Below are 15,373 nucleotides of genomic sequence, written 5' to 3' on the forward strand. Positions count from 1 at the left end.
GAATGCTGGAGACAAGTGAGTCTTCAAAGGGGGAAGCAGGAAGGACTTTGCCACTAACGACCCCGCTTTGGCACCTGGACATCCATGGTGCCACAACATGGGTTAGCTACTCTTGCTTTGGGGGCTTTCATGCTCCCAGGTGACCAGGATCTCAGTTCTGAAATGTCTAGATAACGCCCAGTAGAAGGCCTTGCCAACGAGCTCATGAGAGGCATCCAATCAGCAGCTCCCTGAAATGTCTCTGCTCCCTGACAGGATGACTCAACTTTTCACCCTGAAAAGGAAGCGGACTTGGCTCTGTACAGTTCACTCTGCAGACATCTGGCAGGTTTCAACCATGAGCCCTACCCAGATAAGGTGGTTGCCAACAGCCTTGGGCTATACAGTTCTCTTTCCCCACTTTCTCCTGAGCCCCAGGGATGCCTCATGCAGTCACAGCTAGGACTTCAGTGCTCTCTCCAGACAGAGAAATGCTACTAGGGTGCCCATTGCAAAGGCAAGGCGTTACTTCTTGTTCCCCAGGCATCATGTTTGCTGAACGATAACTTGCCAAGGTTAGGAACAAATATTGATCTGACCGCGCATTGGTTCTGCGCTTCGGCGACTCTCCATTCTTGGCTTTAGGTCAAAGGGGGCTTCCCTTATAAGTAGTCAGCCCTCGGCATTGCTCCTCACTGCTCCTATCCAGTCACCATGCTCAGGTTTGTGGTCCTCACTTTTCTGCTGGGCTGTGGTAAGTTGTTTTATGTGGCAACTCCATTCTCCTGGGCTGGGAGGGGAGGCCTGAAATGAGTCTGGGGCAGTGTTTCCCAATTTTATTTGGCCACGGAACCTTTTTAAACTTGAAAGAATTTTGCAGAACCCTCCTCATAACAGTCTACTATATGGAGCTGAAAAAAGTGGACCACAAATAAGTAAGGATAATAATAAACAAATGTTTAACAAGGTCCTGAGATCAGCATTTAGTTTCACTGCACATATTTTAAAACAAAAGTCACATAATATTAATTTTTTTTAATCATAAAATGTTACTGTAATGGAATTTTCTTGCGGAATCCTTATTTTCACTTCGTGGAACCCCGGGGTTCCGTGGAACACCATTTGGGAAACACTGGCCTGGGGGGTCGGCCAAAAGACAGTATTTGCAACTGAAGGGCTTTCACTCATAGAATCATAGATCCATAGAGCTGGAAGAGACCTCAGAAGGTCATCAAGTCCAGCCCCCTGCTCTAGGCAGGACCAATCCCAACTAAATCAACCCAGCCAGGGCTTTGTCAAGCCGAGACTTAAACACCTCTAGGGATGGAGACTCCACTACTTCCTTAGGTAACCCATTCCAGTGCTTCACCACTCTCCTAGGGAAATACTTTTTCCTAATATCCAACCTGGACCTCTCCCACCACAACTTGAGCCCATTGCTCCTTGTTCTGCCATCCATCACCACTCAGAACAGCCTTTTTCCAGCCTCTTTGGAACCTCCCTTCAGGAAGTTGAAGGCTGCTATCAAATCCCGCTTCACTCTTCACTTCTGCAGACTAAACAGACCCAACTCCCTCAGCTTCTCCTCGTAGGTCATGTGCTCCAGCCCCCTAATCATTTTGGTTGCCCTCCACTGGACCCTCTCCAATGCGTCATCGCCAGCTGGAGAACAGGCAGCTGCCTGGTGTGCCTCCAATCTACTTCACAGGGACTTCTTCCAAGTGCAAGACGGGAATTCAGTGTCCAGGCCCCCCATTAGACATTGGCCTCACTAGAGAGATTCCAGACAAGGTGACCCGGTCACGCCTGCTGAGAATGTGACAGCTGCACTTGAGAATGTACCACATGCGGGGGATTTCCTGGGTGTGATTTACTGTCAGTGCTCACAGCCTATGCAAGGCAGGTGTGCCGTAAGAAGGCTTCTCCTCCGCCTGCCTGCATCAGCCCTTTAGGGAGCATCGCTTCTGCAGACTCCCAGCTCAGCTCACCCAACTGGCACTCAATACAGCAAAGAAGGCAGTGGGTTTGGGAGGAAATAAAGCTCCCAAGCAAAGTCCTCATCCTGAAGTGCGCTTGGGATGCCTCAGCAGAGGTGGTCAGCTAACAGGAGCATAAGGCCAGGCTCCCTGTTGGAGGTTGTGGTGCTTTGTAACTGCTCATCTCTCTTCCCTGCTGCATTTCCCAGCCTACGGCTGTGGCGAGCCTGCCAGCCCCCCTCTTATCTCCCGAGTGGTCGGAGGTGAAACTGTCAATCCCCACAGCTGGCCCTGGCAGGTAAGGAAGCAGTGTTATTATTGCACACAATTGGGCTGTGTCTAGACTGGCCAGTTTTTCCGGAAAATCAGACGCTTTTCCGGAAAAACTTGCCAGCTGTCTACACTGGCCGCTTGAATTTCCGCAAAAGCACTGACTTCCTACTGTCTGAAATCAGTGCTTCTTGCGGAAATGCTATGCTGCTCCCGTTCAGGCAAAAGTCCCTTTTGCGCAAAAGGGCCAGTGTAGACAGCTCAGATTTGTTTTCGGCAAAAAAGCCCCGATTGTGAAAACAGCAATCGGGACTTTTTTGCGGAAAAGCATGTCTAGATTGGCACGGATGCTTTTCCGCAAAAAGTGCTTTTGCGGAAAAGCCTCTGTGCCAATCTAGATGCTCTGTTCCGAAAATGCTTTTAATGGAAAACTTTTCCGTTAAAAGCATTTGCGGAAAATCATGCCAGTCTAGACGTAGCCCAGGGCTTTATTTTTAGCCACTAAGTACAATCCAGGCTAACGGCCTCATGACTTTGGTGCATTCCAGATCTCCCTGCAATACGACAAAAGTGGCGTCTGGGCTCATACATGTGGCGGGACCCTTATTGCTGACAACTGGGTCCTCACAGCTGCCCACTGCATCAGGTAAACCAGCAGGTCTCAACTTTTACAAGAGACTGCACCCCTTTGCAGGATTGGTGCAATGTTCCTCCTAATCTTTTCCTTCCATGAGTGGATTTTTTCCCATGCATGTGCAGAATAAATTTTGTCACATGCACAAGGGCATGTGTGAATGTGCACCTCTAGGGGAATCACAAATCACACAGGGGCACTCTGCTAATCAGCTGAGCAGCACTGGAATCTCTCCTGAATGGCCGCACAAGCACCCAGCTTACAGGGAACAGTACTCGCGTACCCCAGTTTTCACCTCACTTACCAAACACTTGCTTACAAAAATCAGACAAATAAATACAAGTGTTCCAGCACATGCTTACTGAAAAATGGCATGCTTTCTCATTTTTATCACAGAATTATAAAAATAATTGGAATATAAATATTGTATTCACATTTTATGTATAAAGTAGTATAAGCAAGTCATTGTCTGTATGAAATGTGACTTTGCTAGTGGTTTTTATGTATGTAGCCTGGTGTAAAACTAGATAAATATTAAGATGAGGTGATGTACCCCCCAGAAGACCTGTGTGTACTCCCCTCCGCTCTCCTCCCCCCCCTCCCTGAAGTGTACAGTGAGAACCACCGAAGCAAACAAACAGCTATGGGTGAAAGAGGGCAGCTAAGCCATGAGCACAAACTCAGAGCCAAAGTCTTTTGCTAAGGTGGGGCGGGAAATCTTTTTTGGGATTGGGTGCCACTGACCCACAGAAAAGTCAGTCGGAGGCTGCACAAAAACCCACCTCATTGATGTGGACCCTGACTGAGAAGCAGAAAGACACCTCACATATTCCCTTTGCACACCAAAGCATAAGGGCATGGGCTAGTAGATTTTTGTGGGCCCTCCTAGGCTCTGGGTTGGGGCTCCCCAATGCTGGGGGGGGGCAAGGCTTGGGGGCAGGATCCAGACAAGCAAGGGCCGGATCTGGCCCCCGGGCCATAGGTTCCCCATCCCTGTCTAAGAGAACAGGCCCAGAGTCTTTGACAAGGAGGCCAAGAAGTCCAAGTGTTTAGTGCAGTAAAACAAGCATGTGATCAAAGGCCAGGAAGGGGACCAAGAGTGAGACTATGCAACACATGCTAGGCATGTGTGTTGGGTTTTGCCTTTATCTAGTGACTGGTGCACATTGAGGCTAATAGTTGGCCGCTAACGGAGTTACTTCCTTAGCTTGCATGGATGGCCATGTCACAGCCAGGCAACTAGAACCAGGCCTAGAAGATCAGCAGGGAATTTGGAGGAAACCAAGAGAGGCGTAAGTTTAACCGGGTTTTCTCCCGCTGTTTGTTCTTATAGCAGCAGCAGAACATACCGAGTTCTCCTGGGGAAACAAAACCTGAAGGTAGAGGAGCCAGGTTCAGTGGCTGCTGCTGTGGAGAAGATCATCGTCCATGAGAAATGGAACTCCTTCCTGATTGCGTAAATTGGCTGGTTTCTAAGGCATGAGGGTGGGGGTCAGGCACTGCAGTCTCTCTCTTTCTCGCTCTCCAATACTGCTGTCAAAGCTTAGCTCAAATCAGTCAGATCTGTCTCTATTTCACCAATTGGCCTCAGAGCCACTTGGATTAAACCATGCCTCTGGCAACTGCAGTTAGGAAAGTTGCTATTCAGACGGTCCAATGTTTGCTGAAAGATCATAGAATCCTAGGGCTGGAAGAGACCTCAGGAGGTCATCAAGTCCAACCCCCTGCCCAAAGCTGGACCAATCCCAACTAAATCATCCCAGCTGGGGCTTTGTCAAGCCAGGACTTAAAAGCCTCTTGGGATAGAGATTCCACCACCTCCCTCGGTAAACCATTCCAGTGCTTCACCACCCTCCCAGTAAAATAGTTTTTCCTAATATCCAACCTAGACCTCTCCCATCGCAACTTGAAGATGTGCAAAGAACTCTTTTCTAATGTCAGCAATCTTCATTCGCCCATGCCCATCCCAAACACACTGCTGGCCTATCCCTGCTTTGACCTGGAGTCATGTGACTAGAGTGGGCGGGGCAGGTTTTTGGTTCCCTTATCTGAGGGGGTTGCAGTGAAGGATGAGGTTTGGTGAGCTCGTTCTCAGGAAGGATTGCTTTTGCAATGCAGTGCCACAGTTAAAATGAATCAATGCCACCCAATTCAAAAGCCAGGCAGGCGGGAGACAGAAGCACGGCAGCAGTTATTTTATGGGTCTATGAGCTAGCCATGTATTTTGGACTTTGTTTATGCTTATAACTCAAGATAAAGGCATGTGGGTGAAAAAGTGGCAGGTAAAATGCTCGAAAAGGCCCAAGTGACTTAGGCACCTAGGTTTCACTGACAGTCACAGTACCCTGGTCATTTTTAAAACTGGGACTTAAGCCATTTTGAGTATGTTGCTCTTTTGACAGTACATTGTTAATATTGTATCTCCATTTGCAGTGGGCTTATTTTTAATACCATCTTGTCAAAGTTTGGATCCTACTCTCATATTGTTTCAACACCCCAGTCCTGCAGCCTTTCCACAAGCAAAATTCTCACTGAAATCTGCCCTGCCTAGAGCTACTGAACTGGGTTTGTGTCTTCTCTGCTCAAACCCATGGAGAGGAAGGGAAGTTCCTGCAGAGGGAGAGCTCAGAAAGTTTCTCAGTCCTCAGGAGTCCAGAGTTTCCCGGCTGAGTTTAAACTCCCCCTCCTAATCTCATTTGGTTTTCAGCAACGACATTGCCCTGATCAAACTGGCTGAGCCTGTGCAATTGAGCGACACGATCCAGCCAGCCTGCCTGCCCGCAAACGGTGCTGTCCTGACTAACGACTTCCCCTGCTACATCACTGGATGGGGACGCCTCTGGAGTGAGTAGACCACCTTTTCCTATAGCCACGGTCCCATCTCTAGGGCTATGTCTAGACTGAGGGCTTCTTTCAAAAGAAGCTTTTCCGGAAGAGATCTTCTGAAAAAACTTCTTCCGAACGAGAGGGTCCAGACTGCCAAAGCGCATTGAAAAAGCTATCTGTTTTTTTGAAAGATAGCGTCCACACTGATTGGACACTATCTCACGTTTATGCTGTGATTATTATGGATGGAGTGGCCACCAGGGCACCTGTGCTTTTCCTCTTTCCTCTTCTTCCAAAAGAACTTCCTCTTCCCCATCCACACACATCTTTTTCTGAAAGAAAAAAGCTTCTTTCTTGTAAAATGAGGATTATCAATGTTGGATAATTAAATCTCAGCAGCTGTTTATTTTCCTGCGCATGATCCTGTCAATGAGCTCTGAGGAAGGGGAAGGAAGAAATGGTGCAAAACTCCTGTGTTTTCTAAAACACAATAACATGAGCGAGTTGCCCATGAAAATTCCCTACTGCTGCCAGACCACATCTCCCAGCTTTCTCTTGCAGAGAAATCAGTAACTCAGCAGTGTGGATGTAACTCAAGTTTTTTCAGCAAAATGGCTGTTTTTCTGAAAAAAAAACCCCCCTCTGTAGTGTAGACATACCTTAGAATGTTTCCTAATACCAACAGATTCCAGGCTTTGTTGAATGTTCTTCAAGCACCCTGTTTCAACAATGTGTCCCCCTCTGCAAGCTTCCCCTGTCACTGTCCCCATGGCTATTCGCCCTCTCCTAAAGCCCATGCCCTGTGACAGGCTAAAGTGAGCAGTATCTGGTTCAGTGGAGGTCAAAGCCTGGGAACTGGTACAGGTGGCCAAAAAGATTGGAAACTATTTTGTTGGAGCGAATAGGACACAGTGCCTCCAGGCTGACTGAGCTCCTGAACCATAAACCCATGGCTGTCTGAGCTTGGACTTCTCTTGGAACCAGATCAGCTCTCAGACTCTCAAGGAGAACTTATGGCTCTTCCACTCTCTCTGATTTATAAGAGGAGAGTGACTAGTTTATCTGTGTGACAATGCAGCGTTGTACCCTACTGTACGCTCCTAGTCTTCTCCTTAAATGCACCTTTGCTCAGTTTCTTTCCATGACACTTTTACTCACCCTCAGGGTATGTCTACACTACCCCGCTAGTTCGAACTAGCGGGGTAATGTAGGCATACCGCACTTGCAAATGAAGCCCGGGATTTGAATTTCCCGGGCTTCATTTGCATAAGCAGGGAGCCGCCATTTTTAAAACCCCGCTGGTTCGAACCCCGTGCAGCGCGGCTACAGGGGGCATGAACTAGGTAGTTCGAACTAGGCTTCCTAGTTCGAACTACTGTTACTCCTCGTGGAATGAGGAGTAACGGTAGTTCGAACTAGGAAGCCTAGTTCGAACTACCTAGTTCGTGCCCCGTGTAGCCGCGCTGCACGGGGTTCGAACCAGTGGGGTTTTAAAAATGGCGGCTCCCCGCTTATGCAAATGAAGCCCGGGAAATTCAAATCCCAGGCTTCATTTGCAAGTGCGGTATGCCTACATTACCCTCCTAGTTCGAACTAGGAGGGTAGTGTAGACATACCCCAAGTGAGTCTTCTTTGCTGTTTGCATCCTTCATATACGGGTATCACGTGTGATCGCCAATAGCCAGTCAAGCTGATGTTTCCATTCTCTGGTGTGGGCAGAAGACAGAAGACCTGGCTGCCCACCTGTGTACAATGTTCCTGATGGTTCTTCTTCTCTTTGTGACCCACTCTATTTACCAGCCAATGGTCCCATCGCGGATGACCTCCAGCAGGCACTGCTGCCCGTGGTGGACCACGCCACCTGCACTAAGTGGGACTGGTGGGGCTCCAGGGTCAAGGACACTATGGTCTGTGCCGGAGGAGATGGAGTCGTTTCTGGATGCAATGTAAGTCTTCCCAGAACTATAGTGCTGCAGGAAGGTGAGCAAATCCTGCAGGCAGGATATGGGGTATATGCTGATGTGTTCCCAGCTGCCTCAGTGACTCTTAGGGACACCCTAGCTATGCAAATTAGACCAATTGCTCTGCGTGATGACATCAAAGTGAGGCTCAGCATCTGACATTTGCTGGCAAGCTGAGTCATGTATCAAGTTTGGCCCACAGAACTCCTTGGAGGTTCCAACCCAAAGAGGGGAGTCAAGTCATATCTCAAGCCAAGAGATGTTATTTACTTCTTTTTGGGAGATGTAGAGAAATGTTTGGACTCAACCTTACAAACCAGTGCCCTTTTTGATCTTTGCAAAGTAATTAGAGATCCCACCATAATTTTCAAAAGAGCCCTATGTCACTTCTCCTAACTGCTGAGCACCAACACTAACCAGCCACACCAGAGTGGCTGCATTTCATTGCTGATCGATGGATGTTGTTGACTGAGAATGTAAGCGATTAGTCAACTAGTCTACTAGTGCCTCAACTAGTTGGTTCCCCCCACCCCTTGCTGCCTCTATCAGCAAGGGCGGGGAGCAGGAGCTGGTACTGGGGGCAGCCGGCTTAAAAGCTGGTTCCACCCAGCACCGTTTCCACAGGAGACAGGGATGCAGGGGGGTAGCGGGGACTGGGAGCAAGCCAGGAATCAGGTGATTCCTAGCTCATGCCCTGTCCCAGACACAGTGCCTCTGCTTTTTAAATGTATTAAGAGTCTGCCGATGCTTAATACATTTAAAAATCAGAAACGCAGTGTGGGGAACCCGGTGCGAGCAGACTCTCAATACATTTAAAAGCCTAAAGCACAGCAGAGGAGACCCAGTGTGAACTGGGAATCCGCTGTCTCGGCTCACGCCGGGTCCCACTTGCTACTCTCCAGCCTTTTAAATGTAGTAAGAGCCTGCCAGCTCTTAACACATTTAAAAGGCAGAAATGCAGCGGGATTAGCTCCTGGCGCGGCTCCCAGGCTTATTGACTAAATTAGTCGATGGAAAATCCATCGACTAGTCGATTAGTTGTTTAAACTAACTTTAACATCCCCACCGTTGAGAAAGCATTTGGACTCCAAAGCACACCATAAACGTAAAAGAGTTATCCACTTCACAGCTGGGCAGAAGGCCCATCCTCTGAACTAAAGAGGCTGTTGCAGGTTAGAACTGAAGTGCATTGGTGGCGAGGAAGCCTGAAAGTGCTTGCCTCACGCATGTCTGAACATGAGCCTCGAATTTTCATGCAGAGACTAATTCACCCACATCTGGAATTCAGCTTGGCCACATACCTGATAGAATGAGTTACTCAAATGCATGAAAGAAGATACACAAAGCTGCCTTAAACAGGTCAAACTACTGGCTATTTCCTACTCAGAGTATAGAGGAAAACAGGGTATTTTAAATAGTGACCGTTCTGAATTGCCCCTAAGAATTTGCAGAGATGCAGGACACACACACACACACACACACACACACACACACGCGCACAATCATGGGAAGGACTGTTAGGGCATGTCTACACTAGGAAATTATTTCAAAATAACTAAATTTGAAATAATAACTCCCGCAATCACAAAATCGAAATAGCGTTATTTCCCGAGGAGAGCAGGAGTACAGATTTCAAAATAACCAGCCCGTTATTTTGAAATAACGGAGTTGGTAGTGTGGACGCTCCGCTTATTATTCCAAAATAAGGGGAGTTATTCCAAAATAAGTAGGGTTTACTATAATTAAATTCTCTCTGGCTTACGTTCTGTCAGGGCGACTCTGGAGGCCCACTGAACTGCCATGGTGCTAACGCTTGGGAAGTACACGGCATTGTGAGCTTCGGATCTGGCCTTGGCTGCAACACTCGCAAGAAGCCAACTGTCTTCACCCGGGTGTCTGCCTACATCGACTGGATAAACGAGGTAGGGATCAGCCCATGAAAGCAAAGCTCCTTGTTCTCAACTAGATTTCTGCACACTTGCATGAAAGGGTTATCTAGTTGCTCTTACTGAAGTATCTAAAAGCAAACCCATCCCAGAACCACCACCTGTTTGCTCTTCAGTCAGTTTTAGATGACTAAATCAAAGGTATAGGACTGTACCAACCCCCCAGTTCTGAATTCCCTCAGACTCTAGGGAAGTTTTGATCAGGATCACAATTGATCAGCCTTGGTCCATCTCTACCCTGCAAATGGTTTTGTTACAGTCACACAAAAATGAGGCGTTCTAGTGTCTAAAGTGTGGCTCCTAGGTCATTATTTAGTTGCTGAAGTAGCCTGAGGACCAAAGAGAGTCCATTGACTTCAAGGGGATTTCAGGGAGAAGTACTGGGTAATGAGCAATGTTGAAAGTCCAGCCATTTATGAAAACCCCAGCTTTGAGCCTCCAGGCCTAGAAGTATTACACTGTGCTGTACATGCCAAGAGGAGAGCAGGCAACTTTGAGAGATGTACCTCAGCTGCACCATGCAGAAGCATTGGGGATTTGCCTCAGATGCAGAAGTTACCTTAGAGGATAACAGCTGTTAGGACATTCTGAAATTTGCATAGAAATCTCCCAATTTTATGACATGCTTGTTGCCCGTGTATAAATCTTATTCGTTACCCCAGATATTGGACCCATCTTTTACAGTTTGCCACCAGTTTTCCCTCTGATTTTTCCATCCATGTGTGGAATAAATTTTGTTATGTTCACCAAGGCAAGTGCAGATGTGCATCACCAGTAGAAACACATGTTGCCGTCTTTGGGCACAGTGGGCAGTCTGCTAATCAGCTGGGCAGCATTTGACTCTCTCCTGGATGGCCACCCAAGCGCTCAGCCTACAGGGAACACTGCTCACCACAGTACATGTTACACCCCTCCAATAGGAGAGTGCTATTGATGCTTCAGAGACAGTGGCTTTGCAAATAAGTATGTGCTTTCCCAAGGAACCATCTACATTGGTTTAGTGTAAAGCTGTAATTCATGTTTAAACAATTATTAACACTGCTTCTTTTCTTCCCATCACCAGAAAATAAATCTCAACTGAAGAGCCTGGCTTATTTCATGGCTTGTAAATCCCAGGACACCTTAATAAATGTTCCCATCATAACTGTCCGCGGTCCAGAGGCTGCTTGAAATGTGTCAGAGACATTGGTTCTTGTTACATTCTGCAGGCCAGATCTGCAGCTACTGTAAATACACACAGTGCCCAGTGTTTTACTTTTTCCCAGGGACTTTTCCCCAGGGAGAAGAAATAACTGAGACTAAATGATTGAATCATGGTGTGACTATCAATAGGCAAGAGGTGAAAGCAGAGGGTTGTCCTTAATACTGTTATTATGGCAGCAACACCGAGAGTACTCAGTATTATATGCCACCAGGCACTGTCCAAATGCAGAAGAGAGTGCCTCAGACAGCCAATTCCTAAAGGACTGGCAATCCCAGGCCAAGCTAACAACAAGGGGTATCAGCTCAGCAGAGGAATGAGCCAAAGTAGTCTGGCATCTGTGCACAAAGCTGTAGTGAGACTCGCATTGCCTTGATTTGAGATGTGGACACATTCCCTGATACAATGGCTGTATCTCACCCGTCTCGCATCCCAAATCAGCAATCCCACAGCAGTTGCACATGACCAGGCTCAGCTCTTTGAGGAGGGCGATTATAAAATATCCCTCTTCTACAGGGCAGTACCTTCAGGGTCAGCTTGCCCAAGGATAAAACATTTTCCTCCATGGCAGAGGGAAGCATGTCCAGCCATAGGCTGACTGTCCTGTGCTTGCAAAACCGCATAACACAGGTCTGTGGCCTCGTTTCCCTGCAGCCACTCAAAGGAAGATTTTTGTTATGCACACACAACAAAGCAAAGGGTGAGAAAGGGGCCGGTCTTACCTGGGATCCCTGCTTGCTCCTTTCAGTTTGACTTTGAAAGAGATGTTTGGATGTACATACAAAGCCATCCTGTCCATAGGATGGTTTGGGGCAGCCGCCCCAGGCCACGGGCCTGCAGCAGCTGCCTCCACTGTCTTAAGGATGAGTGAGACCTAGGAGATTATGGGGGCCTGGTGCAGGGCAGCATAGTACCCTCCCACGCCTTCTGCACTCACTGTGGTGGGATCTGAAGTGGCCCCGCAGCCACTTGTGCTCCAGCTCCCACTGGTGAGTGTGGGAGGGAAGGGGGTGACCCCCGCTGCTGCCCCATGCCACTGTAATTCCCCAGTTTGCATTACTCGGGATAGGGGGCAAGAGAGTGGAGCAGGGGTGGGACGCAGGCAGAGTAGGGGGCAGGGCTTGGAGAAGGGGTGGAGTGGGGGCAGGGTGGAGCGGAGGCAGGTTGGGGGCAGGGGTGTTGCCCCAGGCCCCCCAGGGATGGCCCTGCCCACATATGCCTTTCTATATCATCCAGCAGATCTGGCTGAGGGAACTCAGGGATAAAACGACACGTTTCCATCTCCCTTCACACCCCCAGTCTCTGGAGTGAGTGGAATGTGCACTCGATAGAGGGAGGCGGAGCAAAGCTGTGGAGCCACTCCATGGCGCCCCCTGCAGCCTCACGGAGGCAGTAGCCGCCGCAGCTGCTAAGCACCCTGCCACCTTCAGGACAACTGCACCTGTGGTCCAGCAAGGCACCCACGCTCAGGCTTCCAGCTGCCCAGCTGTCACCTCTCCTGGGTGGAGACCTGCCTGGCTCACATTCAGACAGGGTATTTCCCAGCTGCGCTGTTCCTTGCCTACACTGTGAGCTCCCTGGCAAGCCAGACAACCTAATCCAGTCAGCATCCGCACTTTGCTTTCTCCGCAGAGTACACAGGGCAACAGCACAACCCTTTCTAAGCAAAGCACGTGGAGTCTTAAGGTGAAAGCATTACCGAGAAAACATTAAAAATAAAAAAAGAACCTGCATACCTGCAGGTAGCTTACTACATCACCCCCTAACTCAGGGGTGGGCAATAACTTTGGAAGGAGGGGGGCACTTCACAAATTTCGGAAGTGGCTGCAGGCCGACCTGGAAGGGGTGGGGCTTGGGCAGAAGGGGCAGGGTTGAGAGCTACCCTACCGGAAGCTTTGCTTGCCCTGGGGTCCCTCCCCCTGACTTCTGGCCAATGGAAGGAACCTGGAGCAGATGGGAGGGTGCTGGGGGTGGAGGCTTGTCTGCGGTGGAGGCTTAGAATTTACATAACACAGCTAGTAGCTCCTGGCCCTGCTGCTAACCTGTTGCCCAGCAGGGACAAGCCCTCTGAACAGAAGCAATTGAAAGGGCTCGCACCTCCCAGGCAACAGGCCAGTGGGACTGAGTTCTGCGAGCCCTTTCAATTGCTACTATGAAAGGGAGTGTGCCTTTCCCATGCCTGTCGTTGCCCTAGAGCATTGCTAGGGAGCCAGAGACATGCGAGCCCTTTCAACTTCTATTATGTAACCCTTCTGCTGGGTAGGCCTGGCAGTAACCAGGGCTGGGTTCAATATCTTGGGGTCCATCTCACATAGAATCGGCTCGTGCCCCCACCCAGTAATCTGGGAAATTCACGCACCCCTGGGCGCCTCTGAGAGGCAATGCTTCCCCACTCGCAAGCACTGAGTCTGAGTGTAGGAAAGAAACATTTAATGAAACAGAGAAGTCATACGGCATTAACTTGGGGAAAACACCACAAACAGAGTTCATAACCCAAACATGAGCCAAGCCCCCACCCCAGCCAAGAATCGCCCAAAGTCCAAAGAGTCCGACACCCCAAAAGTCTCTGTCCCTGGTCCGTGCCACCCAGAGTCCCAAAGTTCACCCGCAGGGTTTCACCTCCCAACCTGGGTAGAAATGGGGGTGGGGGAATAGCTAGGGGGTACTTTATATAAAACTCCGCCACACTTCACCAGCTGTCTCGTCCCACGCCACTGGACGCTCCACTGGGTGCCTGCCGCCACTCCTCATCTGCTGCTGCCGCTCCACGCCACGCCGCTGGTCGCCGCTCCTCGCCTGCCACTGCTCCTACCAGCCACATTACACCACCACTCCACTGGCTGCAATGAGTCTGGCTCTCAGTTATTTCACCTGTTTAGCCACCAGCTGGACTGGGAAAGGAATCCCGCTTCCACTGAACTAGCAAAAGAAAAGACTCCTCAGAGAGTCTGCTTTAGGTCTGCCCTTAAAACAAAGGGGGAAAAGGGACAGGTAGGGACAGTCTCATAGCTCAAACCTGGCAGGTGTGAAGCAGGCTGACTCAAGCCCTTTAACCCTTCCCTCCAGCTCTGTTCACTCAACTCTGGAAGGGGGGAGGCTTGTTCTTCCGAGACCTCTTACCATGATGGTGGTGTCTCTCCTGCAAGCACTGGTGGTATGTTTTACATTTCCCATATTTAGCATGATTAGTTACCCCCACAACAGTCCCAAATTGTATACAATTCTCCACATTCCATTCCAACACTGACCTTCCATCAGCCCTGGCTGAATGGGATTTCCATAGCCACACCTCAGATTCTCTCCTGAGCAGTATTTACATGTCAACAGTTAACAGTTAATTACCTTGCAGAGCTAAACAACTGTAGTGGGCACACCCACCCCTTCTTTTAGCTGGCTGATAGCAAGCAGCAGTTCAGCCCCTGCTTACAAGTAAAAGGGCTCGCACCTTTCCCAGGGCTGCTAGGCAAGGCGTGGGGAGGACAGGAGGCCTTTAAATAGAAGCAGTTACAAGGGCTCATGCATCTCTGGCTTGCGTGTCCCTGGGGGTGTGTGGCCTGGAACTGCCTCCTGGGCCAGATCAAAGCCCTAGGCGGGCCAATGTAGATGGGCCCATTTTTCAGAAAAAAACCCCTCTTTTGCACAAGATTCCTTATTCCTCAAAAAATTAGGTTTACAGGATGTTGCACAAAAGGGTTTTTTCCGAAAATGGCCCCGTCTACACTTTGGGGGGGGAGGTGTTTCCGCAAAAATCTTTTCTGCAAAAAGGATTGGAAGAGAATATGCAAATGAGAGCATGAGATTTGCAGATGAGTGCTTCATTTGCATTTCCTCTTCCGCAAAAACCAGAGTAGACGGAGCCTTACTCTGTACAGCAGCATCCACGAAGGGTGCACAGGGCTGGGTACCAGGCACTGTGGAGTTCTAATTCTTTCATTGTTACCTCATCTGAGCCACCTCATTGTTCTTCTCTTGGGGAAACGGGACCGATCCTTCCCTGCCTTATGGGGGGGGGGTGCACAGAGGGAGGTCGCTGTCAGCGCTTTGAGGATGAAAGTCTTTCTGCTGTGCACCTGCTGAGAGAGACAAAGACGCTTCACAGAGCGAGAGGCGAGGGCCCCAGAGGCAAGGGCCCCAGAAATGAAGGGGCAACACCAATCCATGCTCACCAAACAGCTCCCCATTGGTGACTTTAACGTTCCCTGTATGCCCTACACTGGAGAAGGACAATGCTGGACAATAGTCATATTCACACCCACCCCTCTGCCACCGTTTCCTGTTCTCTGCATATGTCAATTGGCTTTTTAAAATTCAAGTGCCCTTAACGCTGGGGAACTGAGCAGACTGGTTAAAAGCTGCTCAATCCCTGTTGCACACACAGATCTATTTGCCCCTGCCAGTGTGCTGGGTTTCCCGCCGCGACCCTGCTCCAAATGGTGCAGTGGGTTTTGCTCTGTGTTCAGTGATTCCTCTGCTGTGGCTTGACTGAGACCGAGTGCGTCTCAAATCTGAGCCACAGGGGTGCGCTGCAGAGCTCCGACACGGTGGCAAAGAAGAACCACAAGGTAACGCATGAAAACTTC

At 49.3% G+C, this 15,373-nt stretch overlaps 1 protein-coding gene across 1 annotated transcript; it reads left to right on the forward strand.

The window, feature by feature from the left end:
- Positions 1-615: 615 nt before the first annotated feature.
- LOC102463762 (chymotrypsin-C) lies at positions 616-10,811 on the forward strand. Its single transcript, XM_006132725.4, has 8 exons — positions 616-733; positions 2,165-2,253; positions 2,774-2,871; positions 4,193-4,315; positions 5,567-5,703; positions 7,486-7,631; positions 9,419-9,568; positions 10,656-10,811. Exons 1-8 carry the CDS (start codon positions 694-696, stop codon positions 10,671-10,673), a joined length of 801 nt encoding a protein of 266 aa, XP_006132787.2. The 5' UTR covers positions 616-693; the 3' UTR covers positions 10,674-10,811.
- The last annotated feature ends 4,562 nt before the right edge of the window (positions 10,812-15,373 follow it).

Source organism: Pelodiscus sinensis, chromosome 23 (assembly GCF_049634645.1).
Source record: "Pelodiscus sinensis isolate JC-2024 chromosome 23, ASM4963464v1, whole genome shotgun sequence".
NCBI classification, from domain to species: Eukaryota; Metazoa; Chordata; order Testudines; family Trionychidae; genus Pelodiscus; species Pelodiscus sinensis.